This window comes from Erythrolamprus reginae, chromosome 5 (genome assembly GCF_031021105.1).
Source record: "Erythrolamprus reginae isolate rEryReg1 chromosome 5, rEryReg1.hap1, whole genome shotgun sequence".
Classification (NCBI taxonomy): Eukaryota; Metazoa; Chordata; class Lepidosauria; order Squamata; family Dipsadidae; genus Erythrolamprus; species Erythrolamprus reginae.
This window is the reverse complement of record NC_091954.1, coordinates 62,458,999-62,485,239: the sequence shown is the minus strand read 5'-3', so window position 1 is coordinate 62,485,239 and position 26,241 is coordinate 62,458,999. Positions and strand designations below refer to the sequence as shown.

At 36.7% G+C, this 26,241-nt stretch overlaps 1 protein-coding gene across 1 annotated transcript in view; it reads left to right on the top strand.

Moving 5' to 3' along the window:
- Positions 1-26,241, top strand: part of CFAP58 (cilia and flagella associated protein 58) — a 79,339-nt gene that overhangs the window by 7,599 nt on the left and 45,499 nt on the right. The window contains exons 2-11 of the mRNA XM_070752803.1: positions 2,727-3,008; positions 4,649-4,797; positions 5,903-6,059; positions 7,128-7,322; positions 9,635-9,772; positions 12,460-12,619; positions 15,501-15,583; positions 17,328-17,519; positions 21,425-21,586; positions 23,220-23,366. Coding sequence (XP_070608904.1) covers positions 2,727-3,008; positions 4,649-4,797; positions 5,903-6,059; positions 7,128-7,322; positions 9,635-9,772; positions 12,460-12,619; positions 15,501-15,583; positions 17,328-17,519; positions 21,425-21,586; positions 23,220-23,366 — 1,665 coding nt within the window. The remainder of the gene's footprint in view (positions 1-2,726; positions 3,009-4,648; positions 4,798-5,902; positions 6,060-7,127; positions 7,323-9,634; positions 9,773-12,459; positions 12,620-15,500; positions 15,584-17,327; positions 17,520-21,424; positions 21,587-23,219; positions 23,367-26,241) is intronic.

The following is a 26,241-nucleotide window of genomic DNA, read 5'->3' as shown; positions in this document are numbered from 1 at the left end:
GCTGATTTATCCTCTTTTTGAGTAGAGTCTCCATCATTTTAACTACAACTGATGTCAAGCTAACTGGCCTGTAGTTACCAGCTTCTTCTCTACTGCCCTTCTTGTGAATAGGCACAACACTGGCCATTCTCCAATCCTCAGGAACTTCTCCTGTTAACAAGGAACAAAGAGTCTACTTATAGAAAGGAAGTACAGTGGTAGCTCTACGTAAGAATGCCTCTACTTAAGAACTTTTCTAGATAAGAACCGAGTGTTCAAGATTTTTTTTGCTTCTTCTTTAGAACCATTTTCTACTTAAGAACCCAAGCCTGGAAAAATTTTCCAGGAAATTTGAGAGCAGCATGAAGGCCCGGCCAGTTTCCTGCCATTCCCCCTGGGTTTCTCTCTCTGACGTATGCTCCTCTTCATCGTCTCAGAGTCCCTCTTTTTTTTTAAGCCTTAAGGTTTTGGATTTTTTTTTTGGAAAATTTTTTATTGGTTTAAAATATATAGATACACATTTACAAAACGTAACAAAAAGAAAATAAACAAAAAATAAAACAAAACGACTAAACAAAACACATTCAGACAAAAATAATAATAAATTATAATCATAATATTAATTAATTACTTATTTAAGTACAATAAACAATATTAACTATAACAATAAACAAATAATATAATATATATTATTTAAATTCTCTTATGAGGAGGAAAGTCATAAACCATCTTCTCTGATATCAAATTATTTTTTGGATTTTTTTGATTCCCCTTGCCTCACCTTCTTCCTTCGGCAGTGACTGTCCTCCTCTTCTCCCTCCTCCTCCTCCCACCCAAATTCCGAGCTTTTATTTCTTTCCTAATGGGTTTGCACACATTATTTGCTTTTAAATTGATTCCTATGGGAAAAATTGCTTCTACTTAAGAATGTTTCTACTTAAGAACCTGGTCATGGAATGAATTAAGTTCTTAAGTAGAGGTACCACTGTACCAGACTATTTACGGGACCATTTCCTGCCATATACTTCCCAGAGATCAATCAGATCCCACAGGGTTGGCCTTCTCCTGGTCCCATCGATTAAGCAGTGCAGGTTGGTGGGTCCGTGTGGGAGGCCTTCTCTGTGGCTGCTCCAGCCCTTTGGAACCAACTACCCCCACCCTACTGGCCTTCTGAAAGTCCCTGAAGATCTGGCTCTGCTAGCAGGCCTGCGAGTTAACCTAGTCACGGCTGAATTGTCATTTGCTAGGTGTGTATATGTGTATGATTGTATAGTTTTTGTTTAGGATTTTTTATTGATCGCTTAATTGGAGTTTTATTGTTTTTTACTGTTTTATATTTATATTTGACTTTATTGTATTATTATTTTATTGCTGTAAGCCGCCCTGAGTCCCTTTGGGATTGGGCAGCATATAAGTCAAATAAATTAAATAAATTAAATAAAATTAAGAATAAGGGCTGACATTGTAGTGTAAAGAAAATAATCTTACACTTAACACCAAAAACCCCCTAAAGAACTGATAATTGACTTCAGGAAGAAGAGAGATGTACATTTACCATTGCACATAAATAGTGAGGAGATGGAGGGGGTTGGTAGTTTTAAATTTCTGGATATTTATATCTCAGAGGACCTCTCATGGACTATAAATGTTAACCATGCTTGTGAAGAAGGCACAGAAGAGGCTGTATTTCATGAGAATGCTCAGGAAGATAAAGCTATCTCAGCATCGATTGCTGTCCTACTATTGCAGCACCATTGAGTGTGTCCTGACATATGGCATTCTTACATGCTATGCGAGCACCTCTGTAGCAGACAAAAAAGCTCTACAGAGAATCATTAAAACTGTACAGAATATCATTGGGCTTCAGCTGCCAGCCCTCGACAATATCTTCGCACTCTCAGAGACTCTTCTCATCCTGCTTACAATCTTTTTGGACTGTTGCCTTCTGACAGAACACACAGAACAATTAAAACTCAGACCACACATTTTCTGAACAGTTTTTATCCCAGAGCTATAATTGCACTTAACAATGAACTAAAGGGTCACCATCAATGAGCTGTTGGACTGTATTACGTGGTCTGTTCGGTGGATGTTTGGGTGGTTAGGATGGGGAATTTATGGCAGGTGGGGCATGTTTTTAGGATTGTTATTATTTATTGGATTTATATGCTGCCCTTCTCTGAGGACTTCCTCTATGTGTGATAGGCCTGGTCTTTAAGCATTATGTGAATTTTGTTCTATGGGTATACTGTGTATATACATACAATGACAATAATAAAGCATCTATCTATCTATCTATCTATCTATCTATCTATCTATCTATCTATCTATCTATCTATCTATCTATCTATCTAAAATCCTTATATAATATTCCAAATATTTATTTAAAGGCAGAAGTTTAAAACAAAATTTTTAAAACATTATTTATTTATTTATTTTATTTATTTATTCATTTGTCCAATACACAAATACATAGGAAGAAAAATAGACATGTAGTAATATATATAAGGATAAAAGTGAACTTAGAGGAGAGGATATATGAAAGAAAGAGAATATATATGATAAGTGAGAGAAAGGAAAGACAATTGAACAGGGGACGAAAGGCACACCAGTGCACTTATGTACGCCCCTTATTAGATTAGAGCAGAATTTCCATAACCACAGAGAATACATAATCCCACATACGTCACATTCAGATCAAGATATTTTTGGTTAGGATATAATAGTTTTGCTTTCCTCTTATACAGGAAAAGTTTGATAGGCCTGTAATAGAAGAAAATGTCTTTGAAGCTTTGGAGAAGGAATTCCAGGAAGTCATCAGTGAACTTACAGGAGATCAAAGCCTGGAGAGATTTCGTGTGGAATACGAGAAGCTCCATGCAGTGCTAAAAAAGTCCTATGAGAATGAAAAGCGACTTATGGCAAAATGCAGGGAACTGAATGCAGAGATTGTGGTCAATTCGGCTAAAGTGGCCACTGCTCTAAAGCTCTCTCAGGATGACCAGACAACAATAACATCACTGAAAAGGGTAAAGTAAAACATGATCTTGATTAACAAATATAAAGCAATCTATTAAAGAATATTGCCCTCCACCTTTTAATTAATTTTTAATATTAATTTTAAGCCATACTTGCCGTTTTAAATTGTAAATTTTGTATACAGGCTTATTTTTAAATGTTTTACTTGTAAACCACCTCGAGTCGTTCTCTGGGGGAGATAGGAGGTTTAAAAAATTTGATAAATAAAATAAAAATACAAGTAAAATACATATTAATTTACAGAATCCACTATAATACTGAGTTAAAGATAATCAAGAATGGGATACTTCAAATAAGGATTTTGCATTACAAAACACTAATTGAAGATTTATGGAGTTCTGTTAGTTCCCTGTTTATTTCATTTGGGAAGCATCCTGAAGATGCTCTAAACACAGTAGGTTTCCCCCCTTCCCCAAACTCTTCATCCTCAGTATTTGCAGATTCCAAGCAAGTTTGGAATGGCATTGAATTGTCAGGAGTTCCTTTGATTTGTTTTGCATCTACCCAATTAAGACAGCAACTGATTCCTATAGCAACATTCATATATTCAACCATAGTCATTCACTACCTCTTATCGCTTGCTGAGTATGTTCAATGAACAAACCTTAGAAAAAAATAGTGTTTATTTCACCTTAAAATCATTAAAACAGATGTTGTGAGCTGTTATCAAGTCTCTTTATTTTTCCTTATAATGTTATTCTCAAGCTGCTTTCCCTCAAGGTAGATAGTGAAATAGAGCTGTGAGGCATAGCAGGCAATGTAGCATAAGGCCATAAATACAGGATGACCTTGTTTAAACAGACCAAAAATCAACTGAATAAAAAAACCCCAAAATAATTAAAATCCATTCCTGATTGTACTAAATTGACGAGGAAGCAACTCAGTGGTATATTTAGTGGGATATTGCTTCTGTGTTGTTGCTTGCATCCTTTGTTAGTCAACCCTGTATGTAATTGCTGAGATAGCTTAAATCAGTGATGGTGAACCTTTTTTCCCTCGGGTGCCAAAAGAGCATGTCTGTATGCTATCGCACACTCACGAGTGCCCACACCCATAATTCAATGCTTGGAGAGGATAAAAGTAGCTCGCCCCCTGGAGGTCCACTGGAGGCCACCAATGGCCTGTTTCCCAACTTCTGGTGGGTCCCGTAGGCTTGTGTTTTGCCATCCCCAGGCTCAAAAGTCTTCCCTGGAGCTGGGGAAGGGTAAAAATGCTCTCCCCCATCTCCCCCGGAGGCTCTCTGAAAGCTAAAATGCCCTCCAGAGCCTTTGCCAAAAATCAGTTGGCTGGCACCCACATGCACGTTGGAGCTGAGCTAGGGCAACGACCTATGCCATAGGTTCGCCATCACTGGCTTAAATCTTTCCTAGTATAGTACAGAGTTTTTATATGTTTGGCTATTTCATACCCTTAAAAACTCTGTTCCAATGGATTTTAGGTAAAACTCATAGTTTGATATAAATAAATTAAAATTTAAAAATGTATTAGTATGGAATGTTGAATAGTATTACTGCTGCTATAGCTATTATGGAAATCCAAATATGAAATTATTTAAAATGAAAGTTAAAGATGGTTATAATTTTCAAGCTAAATACCATATGATGTGTAACTGTTACTCTAACAACAATAGGAGATCGAAAAAGCTTGGAAAATGGTGGATGCCGCATATGAGAAAGAACAGAAAGCGAAAGAAACCATCATGTCTCTTAAGGAGGAAATTTTGAACTTAACTAAATTAGTAGAACAAGGATCTGGATTGTCATTGGGTCAAGAGCACAAGTAAGTTGGGCCTATGAGAGATGAGAAAAGATTGTCATCCATGAGGTCGTCTTTTTATGGAAGCTATATGTATTAATTTATGCATATTATGAAAATGTCCTTGTTTTAGATTTATGTATTAAAAACTTTGCATTTTACATGCTTAGAATCAGTTCTAGCCGAGTTATGCTGCTGTGCCTGTGCAGGTAGCGAAATTGAGCACGGAAATGCAGATGAGCCTGTGTTGTGAGGTTTTTTGCTTCCGCGCACCTCGCTGGAATACGGGCGCACCATGCATGATTTCTCTACCTGCATGGGCACACTAGCATAACTCCGCTCAAACTCATGGGACTTCCAGAGCCACGGAGGCGAGCCAAATTATGCGTTCCAGCTAGTAGCCCACCACTGCTTAGAATAGGTAAAGATTTGAAAGTTAAACCTGTTTGTAAACTATGCTATTTGAGACCATAAATAGGGGGTGACATAATTAAATAGACAATAATCAAATTTTTCCTCTATAAAGAGAAGTAGTGCCTTATTGAAACTATACCCTACCTGACAATAGAATCCAAATCCTAGCAGTTGCAATCACCTGCTATGTACATAAAATGAAACTGCTCACAGCAAGACAACAACTATCCTTGTTTCCTAACCATGTGGTATCGCTCCTGCCAAAACACAGTGCAGAAGAAACAACACAAATCTGTTTTGACTGTGGATAAATTCTTCACTGCCTTTTTTATGGTCAGTCCGATTCATTTGAGATTTTCTCCATTTTTGCTCAAATGAGCACTTCTTTTGCTTCATTAGCCTTACTTCCCCATGAAACCAAAGGACTCAACATTATACTGTGTAAAGAAACAAAGTAAACTGAACGAATGATTATCATGTTCCATAAACAGGCCAAGTTATCCATAGTAGTGCCGAAAGTGGATATAGGAAAGTTTCCAGATGTGTTGAAGAAATCATTTAAAATATTCCTTGTACAATATGGATGTTTTTAGTAACTGCATCACATATGTAATTTAATTAACAATTGGGGTGGGGAGTAATATGCCAACAAATTTTGCTACCTAATTATTTTCTAAGAAACTTCAACTCAGAATATAGATTTGTTTTCTTTCAGCTTGCGGGAGTTGTTAAAATTTAAAGAAGAAGTTACAAAAGAGAGAGACCAGCTTTTGGCAGAAGTTGTAAAGTTACGTGACAGTGTAACAAGTATGGCAGATCAACAGCAGGAGGCAGATAAGACAAAACTTGAAGCAGAATCTACTATTGCTCAGGTCTGTGTAATCGCTACACTCGTTGTTTTGACTAGATAGCTATTCGGTCTTTGCATTTTACTTTATTAGCTCATAATTGTTGTTTCATTTCCCTTAGTTTTTTTCCTGGCAGTTCTGTTGGAGGATGTCAAGTATAGGGCAATGCCCTGTTTCTGTGAATTATTTGTGTTCTGTAAGGCACTTCCTTTTTGTGTGTGTGGAAATATCGTTGTGTCTAATACACCGAATGCAGCCATTTTTGCTGTCCTGACATCACGCCCCCACCCGCCTGCAGAGAGCTCTTGGGTGCTAGGGAATGACAAAAATGCCACTGTTTTTGCAAAAATGGTGTGGGGAAGGGATCTGAACAGCCTGTAGACAGCTCTTGGGGACTGGGGAAAGGCACAAATGCCTCCATTTTTGTGAAAAACGGGCATTTTTTTGGTCTGTTTTTTAACAAAAATGGAGGGATTTTTGCCTCCCCCCAATCCCTAAGAGCTGCCTGCAGGCTATCCAGACCCCTTCCCCGCACCATTTTTGCAAAACAACCCGAGTGAAAAATGCCCCATTTTCTGCAAAACCTGAGGTGTTTTTGCCTTCTAATTATCCAATCTAACATGACTGGAGGAGGAACTCTGGGAGTTGGAGTCTACTAGTCTTAAAGCTGGCAAATTTGGAAGACCCCTGGTTTAGGGATTAAAGGGGTAAAGGTATTCAAACTTGGCAAGTTTATGACTTGTGTACACAACTCCCATTCCTGACTGGAGGAGGAGCTCACCCTGTTACCCTGTTCATTTCTAATCTACTTCATATGGTACTAAAATTCTAATTCCTGTAACTTTCAACTGGGTGCAACAAGAGCATCACAGTACAACTATTTTTGAATTAAGGTATATCAATGGGGTTAATTTATAGAATGTGTCTAACATCTGTGACCTGTAACTAGCATGGGACTCAAAATTGGCAAATTTTATAAACATTTTATGATATAAAATTATCAGGAAATAACGAGTCTGGTTAAGATATTTTAACAGGTTAATGTAGCATGGATTTTTTTTCTTAGAATTTTGGTGCTTGGTTCTGTTATAGCTCCATCAGGAAATCCAGATGCGTCAAAATGAGGCTTCACGGGAGACGAGAAAGAAAGAAAAAATGGAAAGAGAACTGAAACAATTTCAAAATGAATTAGAGTACAAAGTGACTGAAATAAAGACAATGCAGCAGGGTTTAAATAAAAGCAAGGAGGAACTCCTGAAATGTGAACAGCAGCTGAAGGAACAAAAGGTATTTTTAAAAATTCTAGTTGACACATATTTTAAGTTCTTAGACCAAGACCACCTTTAAAACATAATAGGAATGTCTAACTTCAGAAAATAATAATTGAAACATGGATAGAAACATTCCAGAAATTTCAGTATTTGTATGTGGGTTCACCCACATTGGCTTTAGGAAATGATAGTGGTGAAAAAAAATCAGTTGAAATGCTGCCCCCACTTGTAAGCAGGTAATCTTGTAAGATATCAATATATTTCTTTTTAAAAAATCAAATATAATTTCCTTGTGTTTTTCTGCCCCAGACTTAAAACCATCATCTGAAATTCATTGATACCCCCCCCCCCCCAGGCTGTTTCCCCCCTATGCTGCAAAAACCTTATGGGAATATTTTTAGTCAGCAGAAAAAGAACTTTGGTAATTGTAACCTAGCTTTTTTTGAAGGAACGATTTTGGGAAATCTGAGTCATTCAGGTGACAAAGAAAATTATTAATTCAGTAGAATTGTTTCAGTGAAACCAAACAGTTTATTTTCAATAAAGGGAAACTGTCTCATTATGCCTTATAAAATTAATGCAAAGATCTATTTAAAAATTCTGGGTGATATCGGTAAGTCGGTTTTGATACTATTGTTTTCAGGCATTGAATGACAATACAGTAATCCCTCCCCACTTTGCGGTTCACCTTTCGTGGACTCAGTGCATCGCGAGTTGCTGGTGGTGCGGAGTGGAGCTTCCGGGAGCCCCTTGCTAGGAGGATTCCCTGCATGCACACATTGTTCCTCACTTCCATCCTCTCTCTCTTTACCTCTTGTCTCTCGGCCTCCGTCTCTCTCTCTCTCTCTTGGGGAATCCTCGCGAGGGGCTCCTGGAGGCTCCACTCCGCACCCAGCAGCAAAGTGTCACATTCCAGGGGCTGCACGAGGCTATTTTCAGTAAAGTTGAATTAATGATGGGAGGAAAAACTAGGAATGTGAGTACCATAAAATTAAAAAAAAACTACTTTGCTGAGTCAATGCCCATTTAATTCTACCTTCCTGTTTTTCCCTATTGCTTAACAAATTGCCACAATAAAAATCCCACAATAAAATATGAGGGCAATAACTGTGTGAAGATGTTTTTTCCCCCACTTCAGGAACCAAGATTTGATTTAACAGGTGGTGTTAAGCCATTATAACATACCATGATTCTATTGCTAATATTTTTTCTAGGTCTTTTAAAAATATTTGTGGCCATTATCATATGTTAAAATTTCTGAATTCCTGCATCCTAATTGAATCGGATGCAACTGGACCTGGGATATATTTGCAACGATAAAGAAGGTCCTCTACTGTGACCAACAAACTTTTTTTCATTAATATAGGAGTAGCTAAAATTCATACTTCCTTTTGAATACTACTGATTAAAACAATTTGGCTATCCTGTTAATAATTACAGAAAATGTACACTTTGTCTCCCAGATGGCAAACTGTCATTATAATATTTATCTTTCAACTGATCCTAGAAAAAGAATTACACCCACAGTGTTACTTGTTAGAAGTTGCATTCCTACTACAGCTGTCAAGCAATTATCACATATCTTTTCTATTTATTTATTTATTTATTTATTTATTTATTTTATTTTATTTTATTTTATTTATTGGATTTATATGCCGCCCCTCTCCGAAAACTCGGGGCGGCTAACAGCAATCATAAACAGTGTACAATAATAATCCAATACTAAAAGCGAATTAAAAACCCCTTAATATAAAAAACCAAGCATACATACAAACATACCATGCATACTATTGTAAAGGCCTAGGGGGAAAAGGAATCTTAATTCCCCCATGCCTGGCGGCAGAGGTGGGTTTTAAGTAGCTTACGAAAGGCAAGGAGAGGGTGGGGGCAATTCTAATCTCTGGGGGGAGTTGGTTCCAGAGGGCCGGGGTCACCACAGAGAAGGCTCTTCCCCTGGGTCCTGCCAAGTGGCATTGTTTAGTTGATGGGACCCGGAGAATACCCACTCTGTGGGACCTAACTGGTCGCTGGGATTCATGCCGCAGAAGGCGGTCCCTGAGGTAATCTGGTCTGGTGCCATGAAGGGCTTTATAGGTCATAACCAACACTTTGAATTGTGACCGGAAACTGATCGGCAACCAATGCAGACTGTGGAGTGTTGGTGTAGCCCATGATTGCACGATCTGAAGTTTCCGAACAATTTTCAATGTTTTCAGATGTTAGATTATTGTTATGGTAATAAGTACCAAGTAATATCCAGAAGCAAACTGAGTTTACCACAAAATCTTATTACAAAGAAATTAACTTCTTTATGCCATAATCTTGCAGATTCTGAATGAAAGAGCCACGAAAGAACTGGAACAATCTACAGCAAGAAATACCAAGCTTCAGCTGGAGAATGAGCAGCACAGTTTAGCCATTGAACAACTAATGCAGGAGAATCAGCAGAAAACCGCTGAACTGAGAGTAAGTTCAGGGCAACATGCAGAATTAATGCCAATTCTGAAATTATAATCCATTAAGGATTATTAGTATTTGCAGTTCATATATTTCTATTTTATATTTGGCACTAAGATTATTGTTGAAATTCAAAGAATAGGTTTAGAAAAACGTGAGTGTAAAGAAAAGCATTTCTTCTTTTTCTCCTCTGTAAGCTGCTGTTTACACAACAGAAATATGAATCCACAAAATCAATGTGTCTACTTTGATCTTGAATGTAAGCATGTATAAGAATTGTTTGCAATAACACATGCATAGAGTTTTTTGAAAGTTGCTCTTTAAATTACTATGTCTTTTCTATTCCATGTTGGTCTCTAACCTTTTCTTGTTTTTATTTAGTACTATTCTTTTTTTTATCCAAAATGTTTTTTTTAATAAAGTTTTTATTTACAAAGATAAATACAATAAATACATTTAATTACAATTAACAATATAGACATGTCAAGATACAAGGAAAAGGAAAAAAAATAAGAGAATTGAGTAATTGGGAGATTAAGAACAATAATTACATGTCAAATTATGGTCTAGACAATATGCATTTAACAGTAAACAGAAACAAACAAACAGACAAGTCGACAAACATACAGACATACAGAAATAAAAAGAAAGAAAAAGAAAGAAAGAGAAGAGAAGAATAAAAGAGAGGAAAAGGTGGACGGGTGGACGGTAGATCTGTATTGGAATTGTGAATGTCTGAAAACATTGGACAATCTCTTTCCAAAATGAAACTCATTATACTACCATTCGTCAATACTGTACTATTTTATCTACTCTAACAAAAAATTACATATTGGTGCCTTTCCAACAAATAGTATTTGTTTATATGTATGTGTGAATTAACCTCTTTTGCTTGATTGGTTGGTGAGTGCAAGGTGGGATTGGATTAAATTGAAGAGAGATTCTAGAAGCCCCCAATTCTACTTTAATATAAATTATGAAGGATGATTCATGCTTAGTTTCCTGCTGGTAGATATGCTTGGTGGGGAGGAAAAGGAAATTAAGGAAACCATGAAAACTAACTCATAATAGATCTACAGTGGTACCTCATCTTACGAACGCCTCTTCTAACGAACTGTTCGAGATACAAACTCGGTGTTTAAGATTTTTTTGCCTCTTCTTCCGAACTATTTTCACCTTATGAACCCAAGCCGCTGCTGCTGGGATGAAGGGGTTCCTTTTCTTTTCCTTTTTTGAAGAAAGAAAAGGGAGGGGCGGCTTGGAGGGAGAAAGAGTTTGCATTTTAAAAAGTAGGAGAACAGTGTGCTTGCACAGGTACTGAAAGGGTGTCTTTTGAAGAAAGAAAAGGGAGGGGTGCCTCCCTTGCCTTTCTTCCTTCCCACTCACCCTTTAGTCTAGCCTTGCTTCTTCCACCCGCCCCCTTTAGCTGCTCCTCCCTGTCCTCTGTTTGCCTCCCTTCTAAAGTTTGGGATTTTCCTGAAGAATTTGCACGCATTATTTGCTTTTACATTGATTCCTATGGGAAACATTGTTTCGTCTTACGAACTTTTCACCTTACGAACCTCCTCCTGGAACCAATTAAGTTCGTATCATGAGGTACCACTGTATATGCATAGCATTACCCTTCATTTTCATTGCTGAGGCATAGTAAAGATTGGCTATGGAGGCAATACAAAGAATCATGACATAATTTTTGTGGACTCAGTGATGAAGAGAACATTAACGAGGAAACATACTCAATTTGTGGTCAACTATGGTAGCATCCTAAACTTTTTATAACAATTACTGTTATCAATTAGTGTTCATCACAATTGTACATTTGTTTTCTTTTCCCTATGCAAAGAACTTTGCCTTTGTGAATTTTGATTCTGTTATTTTCAGCCTTCATTCTAATCTATCAAGAATGTGTTGATTGGTATTTCATCATCTAGGATAGTCAATATTTAATCCAAGAAAATCTGTTCAAATTAAGGTACTGACAGCATGCCCATGCTTACCCAAAGCACCTACCCAAAGCACCTTGTGTCATCTGCCAATGTCCCTTCACTCAAAGATATTTTGAGGAGGTGTTGAAAATTGTACCATGAGCATATACACACCTATTCAGCTTTGGTTTTAAATGCAGGCATGTGTTTAGGGGTCAATAGGATGGGGAAATGTAGATATTTAATTTGGCACATTATAAACTCATGCACATAAAAAAACATAATTTCAATTTTTTAGTGGTTGGTAGCATGATCTTATGAATGCGTCCCTCAGAAATAGGCCTTAGGTTAAATAGGATCTGTTGCAAGGTTGATATTTAGAACCGCATCCTGATTTGTCCCAGGCCTTTCTTTTACTGTAATTATTTAACTTAGTAGTGAAGATGCTAAAGAAAGCTAAACAGAAAAAAATAATGTCTAGCAGTTATTTCCAGTTGTCCCTAGGTAAGTATTGCTAGATGTAGTGACAAAGGTTTCCTGTGTTATAAGGTCATGAGTTCAGGGTTTTGTTTCTTTGTTTAAATAAGAAAAAAAATCTGAAAAGAAAGTATGAGGGATGCAAGTTATGCCTTAGATAGTTTTGGAAGTTTATTATAATATTGTGATTTAATATTTTTTTCCCAATTTTCCAGCTGTAGAAAGTAGTAAAAGGATATGATAGAATTTGCATTAATTGTTATATCGCTGTTCTTATTCACTTGTCTTTCCTAGGCAAGAGAAGATGAAGTGTCTCAGATGCGTCAGGAGATTGGAAAGGTATCCAAAATGAGAGAAGTAATGCAGCGAAAATTACGTGTTGTAGAGGAGAACAAAATACAGGCAGAAGCTGAAAGAGACACCCTTAAAAATCAGATAGCTGGACTGGAAAAGGGTAAAAACAATCTTTTTTGTATGGTTCTGCTCCAGTTTCTCTTTCTACTTATTGAAATGTGAATATATGACGGCCTGATCTGGATTACTTGTATTCAGATAAAATCAATCATCCCCTCCTGCTTCTTAATATTTGCTTGTTTTAAATCACTTTTTATACACAGATGCTTTTTTGTTTTTGTTTTAGAAGACCTCCATTTCTACCTCCATTGACACCAATGCAACTAAAAATAAAAATACATTGTAATCATGGTTTATTTCTCTTGTCTACAGACAATGAAGGGAGCAAAACATTTTACTACCACACTGTGGGAGTGGCTTATTTTATGGGTGTGGCTTGATGGTCATGTGACTGGTTAGGAGTGGCTTGTCAACCATGTGATTGGTAGGAGTGGCTTGCTGGCCATGTGACCAGATGGAAGTGGCTTGATAATCATGTGACGACTTGGCTTAAAGTTCATGTGACTGGCTTAAAGGTGGCCAATTTGACTGTCACTCACATCAAGGATTTGGCCTCTCCTCGCCTCAAAGAGATACAATGGTACCTCTACTTACAAACAATTCATTCCATGATCAGGTTCTTAAGTAGAAAAGTTTGTAGGAAGAAGCAATTTTTCCCATAGGAATCAATGTAAAAGCAAATAATATTTGCAATTGGGGAAACCATAGGGAGGGTGGAGGTCCTGTTTCCTCCCAGGAGATTCCTAGAGAGGCCCTACAGAGGCTTCTCCCCACCTTTTCTGGCCCTGTTTCCTCCCAGGAGATTCCTAGAGAGGCCCCATGGAGGCTTCTCCCTGCTTTTTCTGGTTACAGTTTCAAAGGCTTGAGATTGTAAGTGGAAAATAGTTCCTGAGAAGAGGCAAAAAAATCTTGAACACCTGGTTTTTATCTAGAAATGTTCATAAGTGGAGGCATTTGTAGGTAGAGGTACCACTGTACAAGATATTTACTATTACTGAACATCCAAAATATAATATTTATACTATTACTGAATGTCCAAAATATACTATTTAATGTATATATGCCATATGTGTACATACATATTACACACAGGCACTAAAAATATACATTATCTACTATATGTGCACACACACACACACACACACACATACACATCTCTTCTAAAATTATACACATACTATTTACCACGATAGGAAAAACATACCCATAGTCCGCTTTCTGCCACACATTTAACCATAACCTCTGTACATTAGAACATTACATATGCCTTCAGATGTACTTCCCTAACTTGCACATCACTGTTAGAGCTAGGAAATGTTGTGGACTGAGCAAAATGTGGTGAATCTTGCTCTTGGTTAGCAACCAAATTTTAGGCTCAGTTGTGGTCATAAGTCTGTCTGTCTTTCTTTCTTTCTTTCTTTCTTTCTTTCTTTCTTTCTTTCTTTCTTCCTTTCTTTCTTCCTTCCTTCCTTCCCTCCTTCCCCCTTTTCTATCTTTCTTTTCTTTTTCCTTTCTTTCCTCCACTTTCCTCCACTTTCCTTTCTTTTCTTTCCTTTCCTTTCCCCTGTTCCATTCCTTTCCTTTCCTTCCATTTCCTTCCTTCCTCTCGACAGTGGGAGAAGCTCCACTCCCTCTCCCACCACTGAGAGAAAGGACTTTAAAAAAGACTGCACCAAAGTATTTTTCCCCACGCAAAGCCCTCGTGAAGCCCTCACTCGCCCGCAGCTGAGATGAAAAGGCTTTGGCTCTCCTTTTTTCCCCTGCTGCTGCTCCCTGCTTTTTTCCTCTTTCCTCCTTCCTGGCCTCAGGAGGTGGCCGCATGAGGCTGGAGGAGAGCCAGGCAGGAGAGAGGGACGTCTGAGGCTAGGAAGGAGGAAGGAGGAAAAAAGCGAAGAGTGCAGACAACAGCAGCAGCAGCAGGGAAAAAAAGACCGCTGAGCCCGGTAATCCCAGAAGTGACTGCTGCCAATCAGCTAGAGCTGCGCATGCAGCTTCATTTTCACCACCCTATGGTGCCTCCTGCCCACCCCTTTCTACAGACCCATTGAAGGTGTGTGTGTGAAGTCATCCCTAGAAAGACAGAAATGGGTTCTGAGAGGAAGGTGAACAGTCTTTGACTGAATTTGGCCAGCAAGAAGTGTCTTTGTGAGCTTAATAACTGTAGGAAGTTACACGCCCTTACCTAGAAGTTGTCTAGTTTTGGGAGTTCTAGACTCACTGCTTCTATGTGAGGGCAGATAACACCTGTGGCTAGGAAGCCTTTTGCCCCATTATATTTTGTTTATCAACAGCAACATTTCTTATATTGGAAAGCCCTACTCACTGTTACTCGGGCCCTGATCATTTCTGTTTGGGCTACTGTTATAAACTCTACATGGGGCTGTCCTTAAAAAAGAACACCTGGAAACCACAGCCAGCATAGAATATGATAGTCTGGACAGGGATGAGCATGGTTTGATAAACTCAGGTATTACTGCTGTATTGATTACTAATTGGCTTCTGAATGCAATTCATGACCATACATGGCTCTGAAGGTACACCCTCTTCTGTATACATCTCCCACCATATTAAGTAGGGTCAATTCCCCATTTTTACAGGTTAGGGCCCTGCTCTCCGATATTCTTGATGAGCATCCAAACTCTTTGGACTGAAGATTCCTCGTGGCAAAGAAATGATAATGTATTTTAAAAAAAAGGAAATTAAAAACTGGTGGTGAATGATGAGTTGAAAGAAATATCTCAGAAGAGGGCGAGATGCTCCAGTCTTGAACAAGGCATTCTACACTGTAACATTTTGTTATATTGTTAAAGAGTATGGGTTTGGAAACATTGAAACAAGTGCTTTAAAAAATGAAACAATTCTATTAGGTTTCATTTCTCCATACAATTTAAACGCATAAATCATTTTTTCTTGTACTTTAGAACTGGAAGCTGCAAAAAAGCAAGCAGAGATTGATAAGAAGGCTATAGATGAACTGGTGAGGGAAAGAGATATCCTGAACAAGGTACGTACATACAACTGATTCTTCAGTTCACTCAAGTCTTTATCTTCTGATCTTTATCTTCTTTATCTGATTTTAGGTGTTGTGCTGTCACACTATTAAGCACTCATATATACCTACACAGAATAAAACTTCATATGTTGCATAAATTGCTATAATTTTGAAAGCATTTATTATAGTATTTCATATAGATATGGAAATCATAATGTCTATTTAAGAGGGAACTGATGTTTATTTGCTGAAATATACTTGAGGAATTGACATAGGATTAAAAAAAAATCACCATTTGGTGATTTTACCTACATAACTGATGTAAGCTAGGTAACTGATTAAGTTATTGAGTTGGCTATTGAAACATCTGCAAGCAATCAACCACAATCAAAGAACACCAAGGATTCCGCAATAATTTTTTTTCTGTCTTATTTATCTCCTTCGACTTTTTAAAAATAGTTGTAAAGTTTTATTTCTACATATTTATCATGTTTACTGATTCTAAGTATATTCCAACTGTTTCAGAGATACGTGTATTTTGTAAGAATAGATCTCTGGTATGAGAACCAGTTTGTTATAGCAGTTAAAGCAGTTAAAGGTGTTGGTCTACAACACAGAAGGTGAACCTCTTTCAGTTTGCATGCCAAAAGGGTGTGTGTGGGTAGTGCTAGCATGCGTCCATACCCCTTTCTTCCCCCATACATGCATACCCTTGTGCTGTCTCCATGCATGCGCACAATCCGCCCATCCACGTGCATGTGCACAATCCTCATTAGAGCCTGGGAAGTGAAAAAAATAGCCAAATGGGCAAACTGGAATTTCGGAAAAACTGACTTCTGGTTTGCCCATTGTGCTGTTTTTTTGCACTTCAGAGGGTTCAGGGAAGCTTCCTGCAGTCCTGGAGTGCAAAAAATAGCCCAACAGACAAACCATAAGTACGTTTTCTGAACTTCTGGTTTGTCTGTTGGGTGGGTTTTTTGCATTCCGGGGCTTCAGGAAAGCTTCCCTGAAGCATCCAGAGGGTGAAACAGCCTTTCTCATGGCCGCAAATTAGGTAGCAGTGTTTCTCAAATAGTGGGGCGGGGGCCCCTGGGGGGAGCGTGCAGTGATGCCAGGGGGGCCTGTGACTCCAGGGAACATGGGGTTTTTTTGCTGCAGGGAGTAGGGGTTTTTGCATCAAACAACAGCACAGCACAAACTAGGAGATATGAAGTACATATAACAAACCCTTAAGAGACACCATAGAAAAATATTTAACTGGTATGAAAAGAATGAGGGAGAGAGATGGAGATAATGAGGCAAACATCTCCTGAAAGCTAAGATGAGGAAATATGACAAAGAGTAGGTAGCCTTTGGCTTCACTGTGACTATGGTGGGAGACAAGGAAAGATCTGTGTCTAAAAATGTTGACAGCGGACAGCATGAATCCAAACAAATAAAGGCGTCACTTAAACACATTACACCCCAATCACGCTGATAAGCTACTTTAGTTTTTTCAATGAAAACATGCTGAATATTGCAAACAATCGTCCCAGTGGAGAGTTGGGGGGGGGGGCGTGAAATATTTACTTCTTCCTAGGAGGGGGGCATAACAGAAAATAATTGAGAAACACTGCCCTACAGTACAACTCTGCGTTCCAGCTGTGGCACACGTGCCATAGGATCGCCATCATGGGTCTAGAAACTATATAGTGCTCAGTGTGATCCTGAGTATCTGGCATTATTAGACATCACTGCATGGATTTTTTTTTAATAGAATCTATTGAAGGCTGCTGGCGTCACTCAAAAACAGATGAACCTTGTTAAGCTCCATGAACAGTCCAAGAAAAACCTAGAAGAAGAAATTCAGAATTATAAGGAAGAAGCTCAGAAACAGAGGAAGATTATATTTCAGATGGAGAAAGAGAGAGATCGTTACATTAATGAAGCTAGTGATCTCACACAGAAGGTGGGAGAAAGGTGTTTTTTTTAAAATACACTTGATTTCGTGATTGTGAATGTGGATTTTATTTCATTCATTTCAATGAATGTTTTAGAACAAAAGGCTTTTAATAAAATTCCTTTGTGTTATTCATATAACTTCTTACTTCGATATCTGTGGATAATAATCTGAAAAAAAGAGGAGGGGAAACCACATCTAAATCAGCCTTTCCAACTTGATGTCCTTCAAGTATGGTGAAACTACGGGGCTGCCTTAAATGGGAGTAAATTAAAATTAAAAGAAGAAAATTATACTTTATATCTTGAGGTTAAAAACTATTGGAAGACTAAACTGAATATTTTAGTATTTCTAAGGAACAGATATTATGAGAAGGCCGCATGGGATTTTGTTAATTAGCAGATGTGCAGGAATGGAAAATTAAAATGAGAGGTTCCAGAATAACTAGGAAGTATCGTAAAGGCTTCAACACACAAGTATTTATCAGGGTGAGCTAACTTTCTGCATGAATGGATTATAATGCTACTGAAATGCCTATTAATAAAAACTTTGTTAGTCATCGTATTAATGCCAAGCATATTTTTGTAGTTCACTATCATGCTGTTCTCTCTCCCCTTTTATGCCACTAAAAGCATAATTCATCCACAGAAAGGTACTCGAGTGCCATTAAAAAAATTGTGATATTCTAAACATTTCTTGCTTTCTGGATAGTGCTCCTCTAGGCTATACTCTATGCTATACTCATACAAATAAGTTGTATGAGTAAGTTGGTCTCTCCTTGTGGAAAACATGGCCCTCCAACACTCACTTTATAGCTCCTAAACCCCCTTTTTAAATAGCTTTTGTCATTTCATTTCCAGCCACCATGAAATTAATTCACTAAAGGGCTAGCCATGCCCTTTCAAATACCAGCTGCAAGACACCCAGCCTGTTTTAAAACATCTGCAATCATTCACTCAGTGATTATGCTTCACCCACAACCCTCTTTTTCTCTACTAACCAAGTATGGGTTACTGTATATAATAAGATATTTCTGGCCAGTTTCTTAAGAGCTTGTGTGACAAGAAAAATTAAAAGCAAGCGAAAGGAAGTTAAAAATATTATTCCTAGAGAGGCCCCACAGAGGCTTCTCCCCGCCTTTTCCGACCCTGTTTCCTCCCAGGAGATTCCTAGAGAGGCCCCACAGAGGCTTCTCCCTGCCTTTTCCGGTTACAGTTTTGGAGGCTCGGGTTTGTAAGTGGAAAATGGTTCTTGAGAAGAGGCAAAAAAAATCTTGAACACCGGTTCTTATCTAGAAAAGTTGGTAACTAGAGGTGTTTGTAGATAGAGGTACCACTGTACTCCTCTGATAGGTAGAAAGAATGGTAGAGAGGAGGGGAATGAGAGCCAAATGGTGGGATGAAAGAAAAGTAGAAAGGTGGCATATGATTTCATTGGTTGGCCAGTTTTGAATTAAAAAAAGATCTATAAGTGTTTTCTGTCCAAAATATAGTGACACCAAGCTCACAATCATAACAATTATCCAGGCAATCACCCTCCAAACATATCTGTATTGTATGATCACAGATATGTGATTTAAAACAAATATATAAATTGGAGTTTTGACTGAAGAATTTTTGCTGGAAAGAACCAGTGTGCTATCATTTAATTTTATATTTATCAAGTCACATTTACATTAGGCATACAGTTATATATATTTAAATTAGCATACTTAGTATTTAATGATTCTTGAACAGATTCAGCATGAAAAAGAGATTAAATGTACATAGTATCAAAGACTTTCTGAATCAGAGAATGTACAATGAATACAAAAACAAATTGTTGTATTTGTTTCACTTTGTTTTCTTTTTTGGTACTTTTGCTATCAGCATACTATTTGCTGTCAAATATAATTTGAAACATAGGATTCCCTAGAAATTAGTAGAGAAACTAATGTAGATCAGGTATGGAGGTAAGAGAAACACTATAGTGGATTGTTCAGACTATATAACTGCAGAATTAATGTAATTTTGCTAATAAGAGATTATTTGAGAGAGATAATGACGACTTAAATATATACTTCCTTTTGAGATAGCCAAAAAGAAATCATCTTCTGCTGACTTCAGTTTCAAATAAACTAGTCCTTTAAATTCCATTTGGGGTGGGGGGATTATTTTAATACTGTGATTTGTGAATATTATATAATGTGCAAAATGATTCCCAAGGGTTATTATGAAAGAAATAGCTATAACTATGCTTATTTTTCCTTTCAGATACTGTGGGTTAATAATGTAATGATAGCTGTTTTTAACCAAAATGAGAGTCTGTCCACTGCATAAGATTAGTCCTCAAAATAAAGGATATTTAATATATAAGTATTATAATGTATGGAAAAGAAGACACAATTCCTTATTATCTAGATGGGACCACATGACAAACTCTGAATAACAAGTACTGTACTACCTCAAAAGTGCTTATTACAATATACTTTCAGTTACTAACATACATTTAAATAGTACAAATTTAATTCTGGAATAGAAACAAGTTTGAGTTTGGGCCATGACAAATTAATTTGAAAAGAAGTAACTCCTGTCAGATGCTATACTTATATAATTATATATTGGTTCAAAGTAATGGAGATATTAATGAATTTTTGCTCAAATATGCAGCCACTTTACTTCTTGCATAAACACACAGATAACCATACTTTAGTTGACTATGTGTTTTGGAAATTAAATTTGCCAACCAAATCAATTTGTTTGCTTGATAACATAGTGTCTTTATTGTGACAATTTAGGAAATATTGGTTAATAAGAGACTTCTTGATTTAAGTCTAACTTGTAGCTAAAGGTGGTATTTTTGAGGGAGAGCTATTTATTGCTATCTTCCTGTATTTTGAAATAGTTATATGAATATTATGGAATAAAATGTCCCACTGCAAATATAACTTGTAACAAAACCTTGTTATGAAGGGGAAATCACTTACTAAAACAAAGTGAGAAAATGTCTTAAAACCTATCCAATATCTCACATTCAGTGAAGATTTATTTATTTATTTATTAGATTTGTGTGCCGCCCCTCTCCGTAGACTCGGGGCGGTTCATAGCAACAATAAAACAATGTACAACAAATCTAATAATTTAAAAAACACTAAAAACACCATATACACAACCATACCATGTTGCTGTTGTATCCAAAGATAGCTGCTATTGTATCCAAAAAGGAAGAGTTGAATATTGTTAAGGAAATACATATTTTCATGAAGTCAAGAAGCAACTCTTGAGGCATTAGATTAAAATTCTGTAGTTCTGTGTTTATACAAAAATGGTGGCCAAGAGATTTTCCAGCTTTGTAATATAACAACCTCTAAAGCAATAAATTAGCATATGTGTCACTATTTATTTCTCCATAAAATAAAGATGCTTATTTTTCTTAAAAACAGCAGGAACAACATCAACAAGGACAACAACAATAAAACAGACTTAAATTTGAAAATACAGGAAGAACTGCTTATTTTAGTTTTACAATAAAATATACTATGTATATACATTCTTTTATTTATTTATTTTCTTTTATTTTCTTTCTTTACAAATTAATGGATTTTAAGTTGGAAAATGATAACATCCATAGTATTTGTTTCCGTGTTTAAATTGTAGATTCAGCAGCTTTGTTCTGTAAAAAAAATTTGTAAAAAGAATTCATCCTCAAGCCAAATCTTCCTTATTGGACACAAAAGTATTCAGATATTGAATTTGAAATGTTGATACTGGGTTCAATTTCCTGAAGGTTTACTGGTAATGGGCCACTCATTCACAGTCCAAGCAACCCGATATTGCTGTATTGATAACATGATGGGAAGCCCTTACAAATTATCTTTATCTGTCCACAGCATATTCTATATACAGGTAGTGTTAATTTTATGATTTCTGTAACAGGTCCTTCATCACATGGAAGATATCAAACTACGGGAAATGCAGATTTTTGACTACAAAAAGAAGATTGCAGAGTCTGAAACAAAATTAAAACAGCAGCAAAATCTCTATGAAGCTGTGAGATCAGATAGAAACCTGTATAGTAAAAACTTAATTGAAGCTCAGGTACTGAAAAGCACTTTTCTTGGTTTCTCTCTCCAAATTTTGAGATAATATTCTTGAATAAAATTCAGTGTTAATGTGATACTTTCTACATTTTTGTTTTTCTTAAATATTCTAGTATTTGAGTATCGACCCAAGGTTGCAATGCCTCTAGTTTTCATTAGAATTGTTCAACTGGTATTAATGACTAATGCACATTATCATGCTACCCAATTGTATGTCTTTACATAAAAAGATTTCCTGATTTATATCCTATTCTTAGATATTACATATCTGACTTATCTGAAATAAAGATTTCTTCACAAAGACACAGGTTTTTTGTCCAAAAATAACCAAAAATTTAAGAAAATTTGTTTCCCAAAACCTTGTATTTATTTCACTAAATGTTACCTCTCTTAATTGGGCTGGAAAATTTCTTATCATTCTATTCAAAAAAGTGAAATTACATTCATTTCTCCTTTTTCTATATTACTTGGTGAGTTATTTTCTTTCTCAATAAGGAACGAGGGCTTTCCTGATAAGATGAAACTGATTACCGGTCTTACCTATCATTATATATTTTTGCTGAATGCAATGCTCTGAAAATGATAGATTTCTGAACTGAATTAGACATCATAGAAAAATAAAGATGACATTTTAGGCAATTCAACTAGCTGAAAATCATCTTCATCATTATCATCAAGCAAAAAAAAAAAAGAGTACTTTTTCCTTGGCTCCTTCTAGCAGTCATGCTTCTCTTGGTTGATATTACAATAGAAGCCATGGAGGCAGTTATTTTTATACAGGTATTGCTAGGACTAAGAATATTATTTAGAAAGAAAACCAGCAATTGCCACGTAATCCCTATTTAAATTAGAAGCAAGTTTCAATTTTTATATTTCTCCTACCTATGTGATACAATGGGTTGTCAGCATCCATTGGGGACAGGACTAGTGATACTCACCTGTAGATTCTTGCCAACACTGTTTGCCTTTGACCTTGACAGCTTTACCCTTATGACATACTTCCCAATTGCTATTGTGGGAGCTCGCATCTGTCATATTTTCTTTAAATTAAAGCCATGGGTACTGTATGAATTTCACAGATATAGATTTTTATGGATGATAGTTAAAAGTCTACTTATTATAAAATACATACAGCATTTCAGAAGATTGGTTATCATTTGTCATTCTTACATAGTAGTTATTTTAAAAATGTTTTATTTTTACTTAACGTGTCTCCTAATCTCATTTTACGAGGCTGAATAGTTGACTTGTTGCTATTCATTTTAAAGAAAGGTTTCTTTGTAAGTGATAACAAGTATAAATGAAAGCGCTGGTATTAATTTGCTTCAGCCTTATCCTCTTTTTAAGCGTTTATTTTTTTCAAAGGTAATGGGAAAGGAAAAATTTCAAGACGCAGTTTATTTTTACTGAGTTTGGGGGGGGGGGAAACAATAGATAATACTTAAGTTTTTATCTGATACTACACAAACTAAGTACATCAGGCTCTTTTATAAAACCTGTTCTTTCTCTTTTCTCATTGACATCTTCGTAAATAGGCAGAGATGTGGCCATTATTAGAAAATTGTAACATTCAGGTCTACCTGTATTTATACAAAGGTTACCAGTAATGAGTATTGACTTTCTGCAATTAGGATGAAATCAATGAAATGAGAAAGAAGTTAAAGATCATGACACACCAGGTTGATCAGCTGAAAGAAGAGATTTCTGTCAAGGAGGCAGCCCTTGTGAAAGTGCATCTGGATCACCAGCGGATAGAAAAAGAAAAGGAAGCCTTAAAGGTAAGGTACTTTCAACAGAAAAAGTACACTTAAGCTCCGTAGAGATAAAGGACCATTTCAGATGATGTGGCTTCCTTGTGTGTATGTTTATTAGGGTTCCAAATAACACCTCCAACAATGGCCTGACAATGTTTCTTGGCTCACCTGCCTTACTTCCATTCTGTGCCTGCATATAGCATGGCATCGTGTGTCTTAGGATCTTCTCCTTTTGGAAGGATTAAATTGCATCCATATTATAAGAATTATGAGAGAGGGAAAATATGAATGAACGGAGATTAGGCAATGGAACGGAGCATAAAGATTTGTTATTTTTTTTCTTTCTGAACTTTTTTTTTAGTACACTGCCTTCTTAACACGGGCTTTTAAGGACTTCAATTTCTGATCTTTAATGCTAGATACAAATTTTGGGTGAAAAATCTGACTCTCTGTAATCTAAATTCATATGGCTAATTGAATCATTTCTGCCAGTGTAATCCTAATTCCTAAATTTACCAGCAAGTTAAGGAAATTCTCCATCAAGAAAAATGTCTAGTTACAAGATTGGTGAAACAATATATTGCAGTTGTATTCAAAGAAAAAATGAACATGGCATAAAGCTTTCATAGCAGGTGAGCCAGTTGATATCTGATTTTATTTCATAAACAGCAACTTGTTATATTTTATCAATTGATTTGCCTATAATCAATTATTAATTACTATCTTGTTGTCATTTAGGGTGAGTTTTGCTGGTAATTTATACACAATTTTTTATAAAACAATGATATTTACATACATTTTGTATCTAATGCTTTCAAGACAGCTTGAGGAAATCATTATTTAATTATTATCCAGTGAGATTAATCTGAGAATAAAATAGTTTGAGTAATGACAGACTGATCTCAGAGCATATTTAGTGAAAAAGAAGTCCAAAGAAATAAGAATGCTTATTGAAAACAAGGCAAAACCAAGAAATAAAAAAAGTTCAAATTGTAGATTTTGGAAAATTGATTATATGGATTCACTTGAGTTTGAGGTGATTTATGTTTAGTGTTGATAACTATTTACAGTATATTTGTCCTTTGAAAAGCTACATAGCACTATTAGTTATATCATATTAACAATTAATATATTAGAAATAAAATATACTTTAATTACTAATTCATGTGAATGAATCTTTGTGAAAGGTATTTCTGTTGCTCAGGAAGAAATTTGTGATTGAAAAGCAGTGGAAAACTACACATTTGAATTAGAGTGCGCGGCCGGTGATTAATCCCCGGCCCGGATTTGCCGCTGGGCCAGGGAGACATGGCTCCTGGTGTGGCCGCCATCTTGAAGGCCGGGATCTTGCGAGATTTCGTGAGATCCTGGCCATGCATGGTCATCGGCCACTGCCAATGACGTTGCCAGGGGCGAAGCCTGCCAGCCCTATAAAAGGAGCTGCGCAGGCTCGGGGCTTCCTTTTCGCCCCTGATAACGAGCAGGCAAATACCTGCCCTCCCTCCCTATCTTTCAGTGTGCTACTGGGGTCGCCCTTAGGGGGCTGAATAGGAATTTTTGGCGGTTTCAGTATTTTCTGTGACCGTTTTTTCGCCTATTCCACACTGCGGTACGGGATGGATGGTTAGGGGGTGCTTCGCTCCCAGTTCAGTACTAAATGGCTTACCTCTGGTCATTGGGTTGGCAGGTTAGGGGCGGAAATTGGGAGGTGTTTAGCAACTGCGTGTTCTCCGTTGGGCATCTTGGGAATGATTGGCAGATTCTCTCCAAGGGCTCATGGTGCCTTTAATTCGATCTGAGCAATTTGGGGAGAACCTGCCTTTGGTCTCGCCCATTCCAATCACCTTTAAGGGGTTGGACAGCGAGACCTCCCACATGCTTGGCATGGCTGGGATCCAGGTGAGGGCGAGGTTTTTGTGACGTCATTTCCGCCCCGGAAGTAATTTAGTTGACCTCTGTGGGTCCATATTAGGTTGAATTAAATTAATTAAATATTAATTAATTGTAATTAATAAAAATGACCCAGTTTTAAATCCAGCTCTGTGTCCGTGTCGTTACTCCGCCTCTGCTGCAAAGCGAGAGACTAAATTCATCCTGCCTTAGTCATGAAACTAACTGGGTGATTTTGGCCAGTCACTTTCGCTCAGATGAACCCACCTTACAGGGTTGTTCTTGGGGGGAAATGAAGAGAAGCAAGGTGTGTAGGGTATGTTCACCACCTTGAGTTATTTATAAAAATAACAAATAAATAAAAAAGGGAAAGAAAAATAGAAAATGATTTCTTTTAATGAAAGACACAGAATTTAGCATAGTCTGACTGCATGATTCTAACCAATGAATTCAGTTCAATTTTTTCCTTTAAAGATTAAGAGAAACAATTTTGGGCACATAACTTATTTTCTTTTAATGAAAGATAAAGAATTTAGCATAGTCTGACTGCATGATTCTAACCAATGAATTCAGTTCAATTTTTTCCTTTAAAGATTAAGAGAAACAATTTTGGGCACATAACTTATTTTCTTTTAATGAAAGATAAAGAATTTAGCATAGTCCGACTGCATGATTCTAACCAATGAATTCAGTCCAATTTTTTCCTTTTAAAGATTAAGAGAAACAATTTTGGGCACATAACTTTTATTTTCAATAAAAAGGAGAAAACTTCTTTTTTGCCATTTTGGGGTTTTACTCTCTTTTTGTTCATTTACTGTTATGAGGGTTTTCTGTCATTATCAGTGCCTTTACTGTAATAATACCATATCAATAAAACGTTGTAAAAAGGTAAAATAAGTGGATTCTCTATCTGCCTGAGAGTTGTTATATCAATGATGGAGAAATCATTCAGAGCTTCAGATTGCACAAAACCTGTTTTAAGTAGATGGCAAGGCTGCATTATCATTAT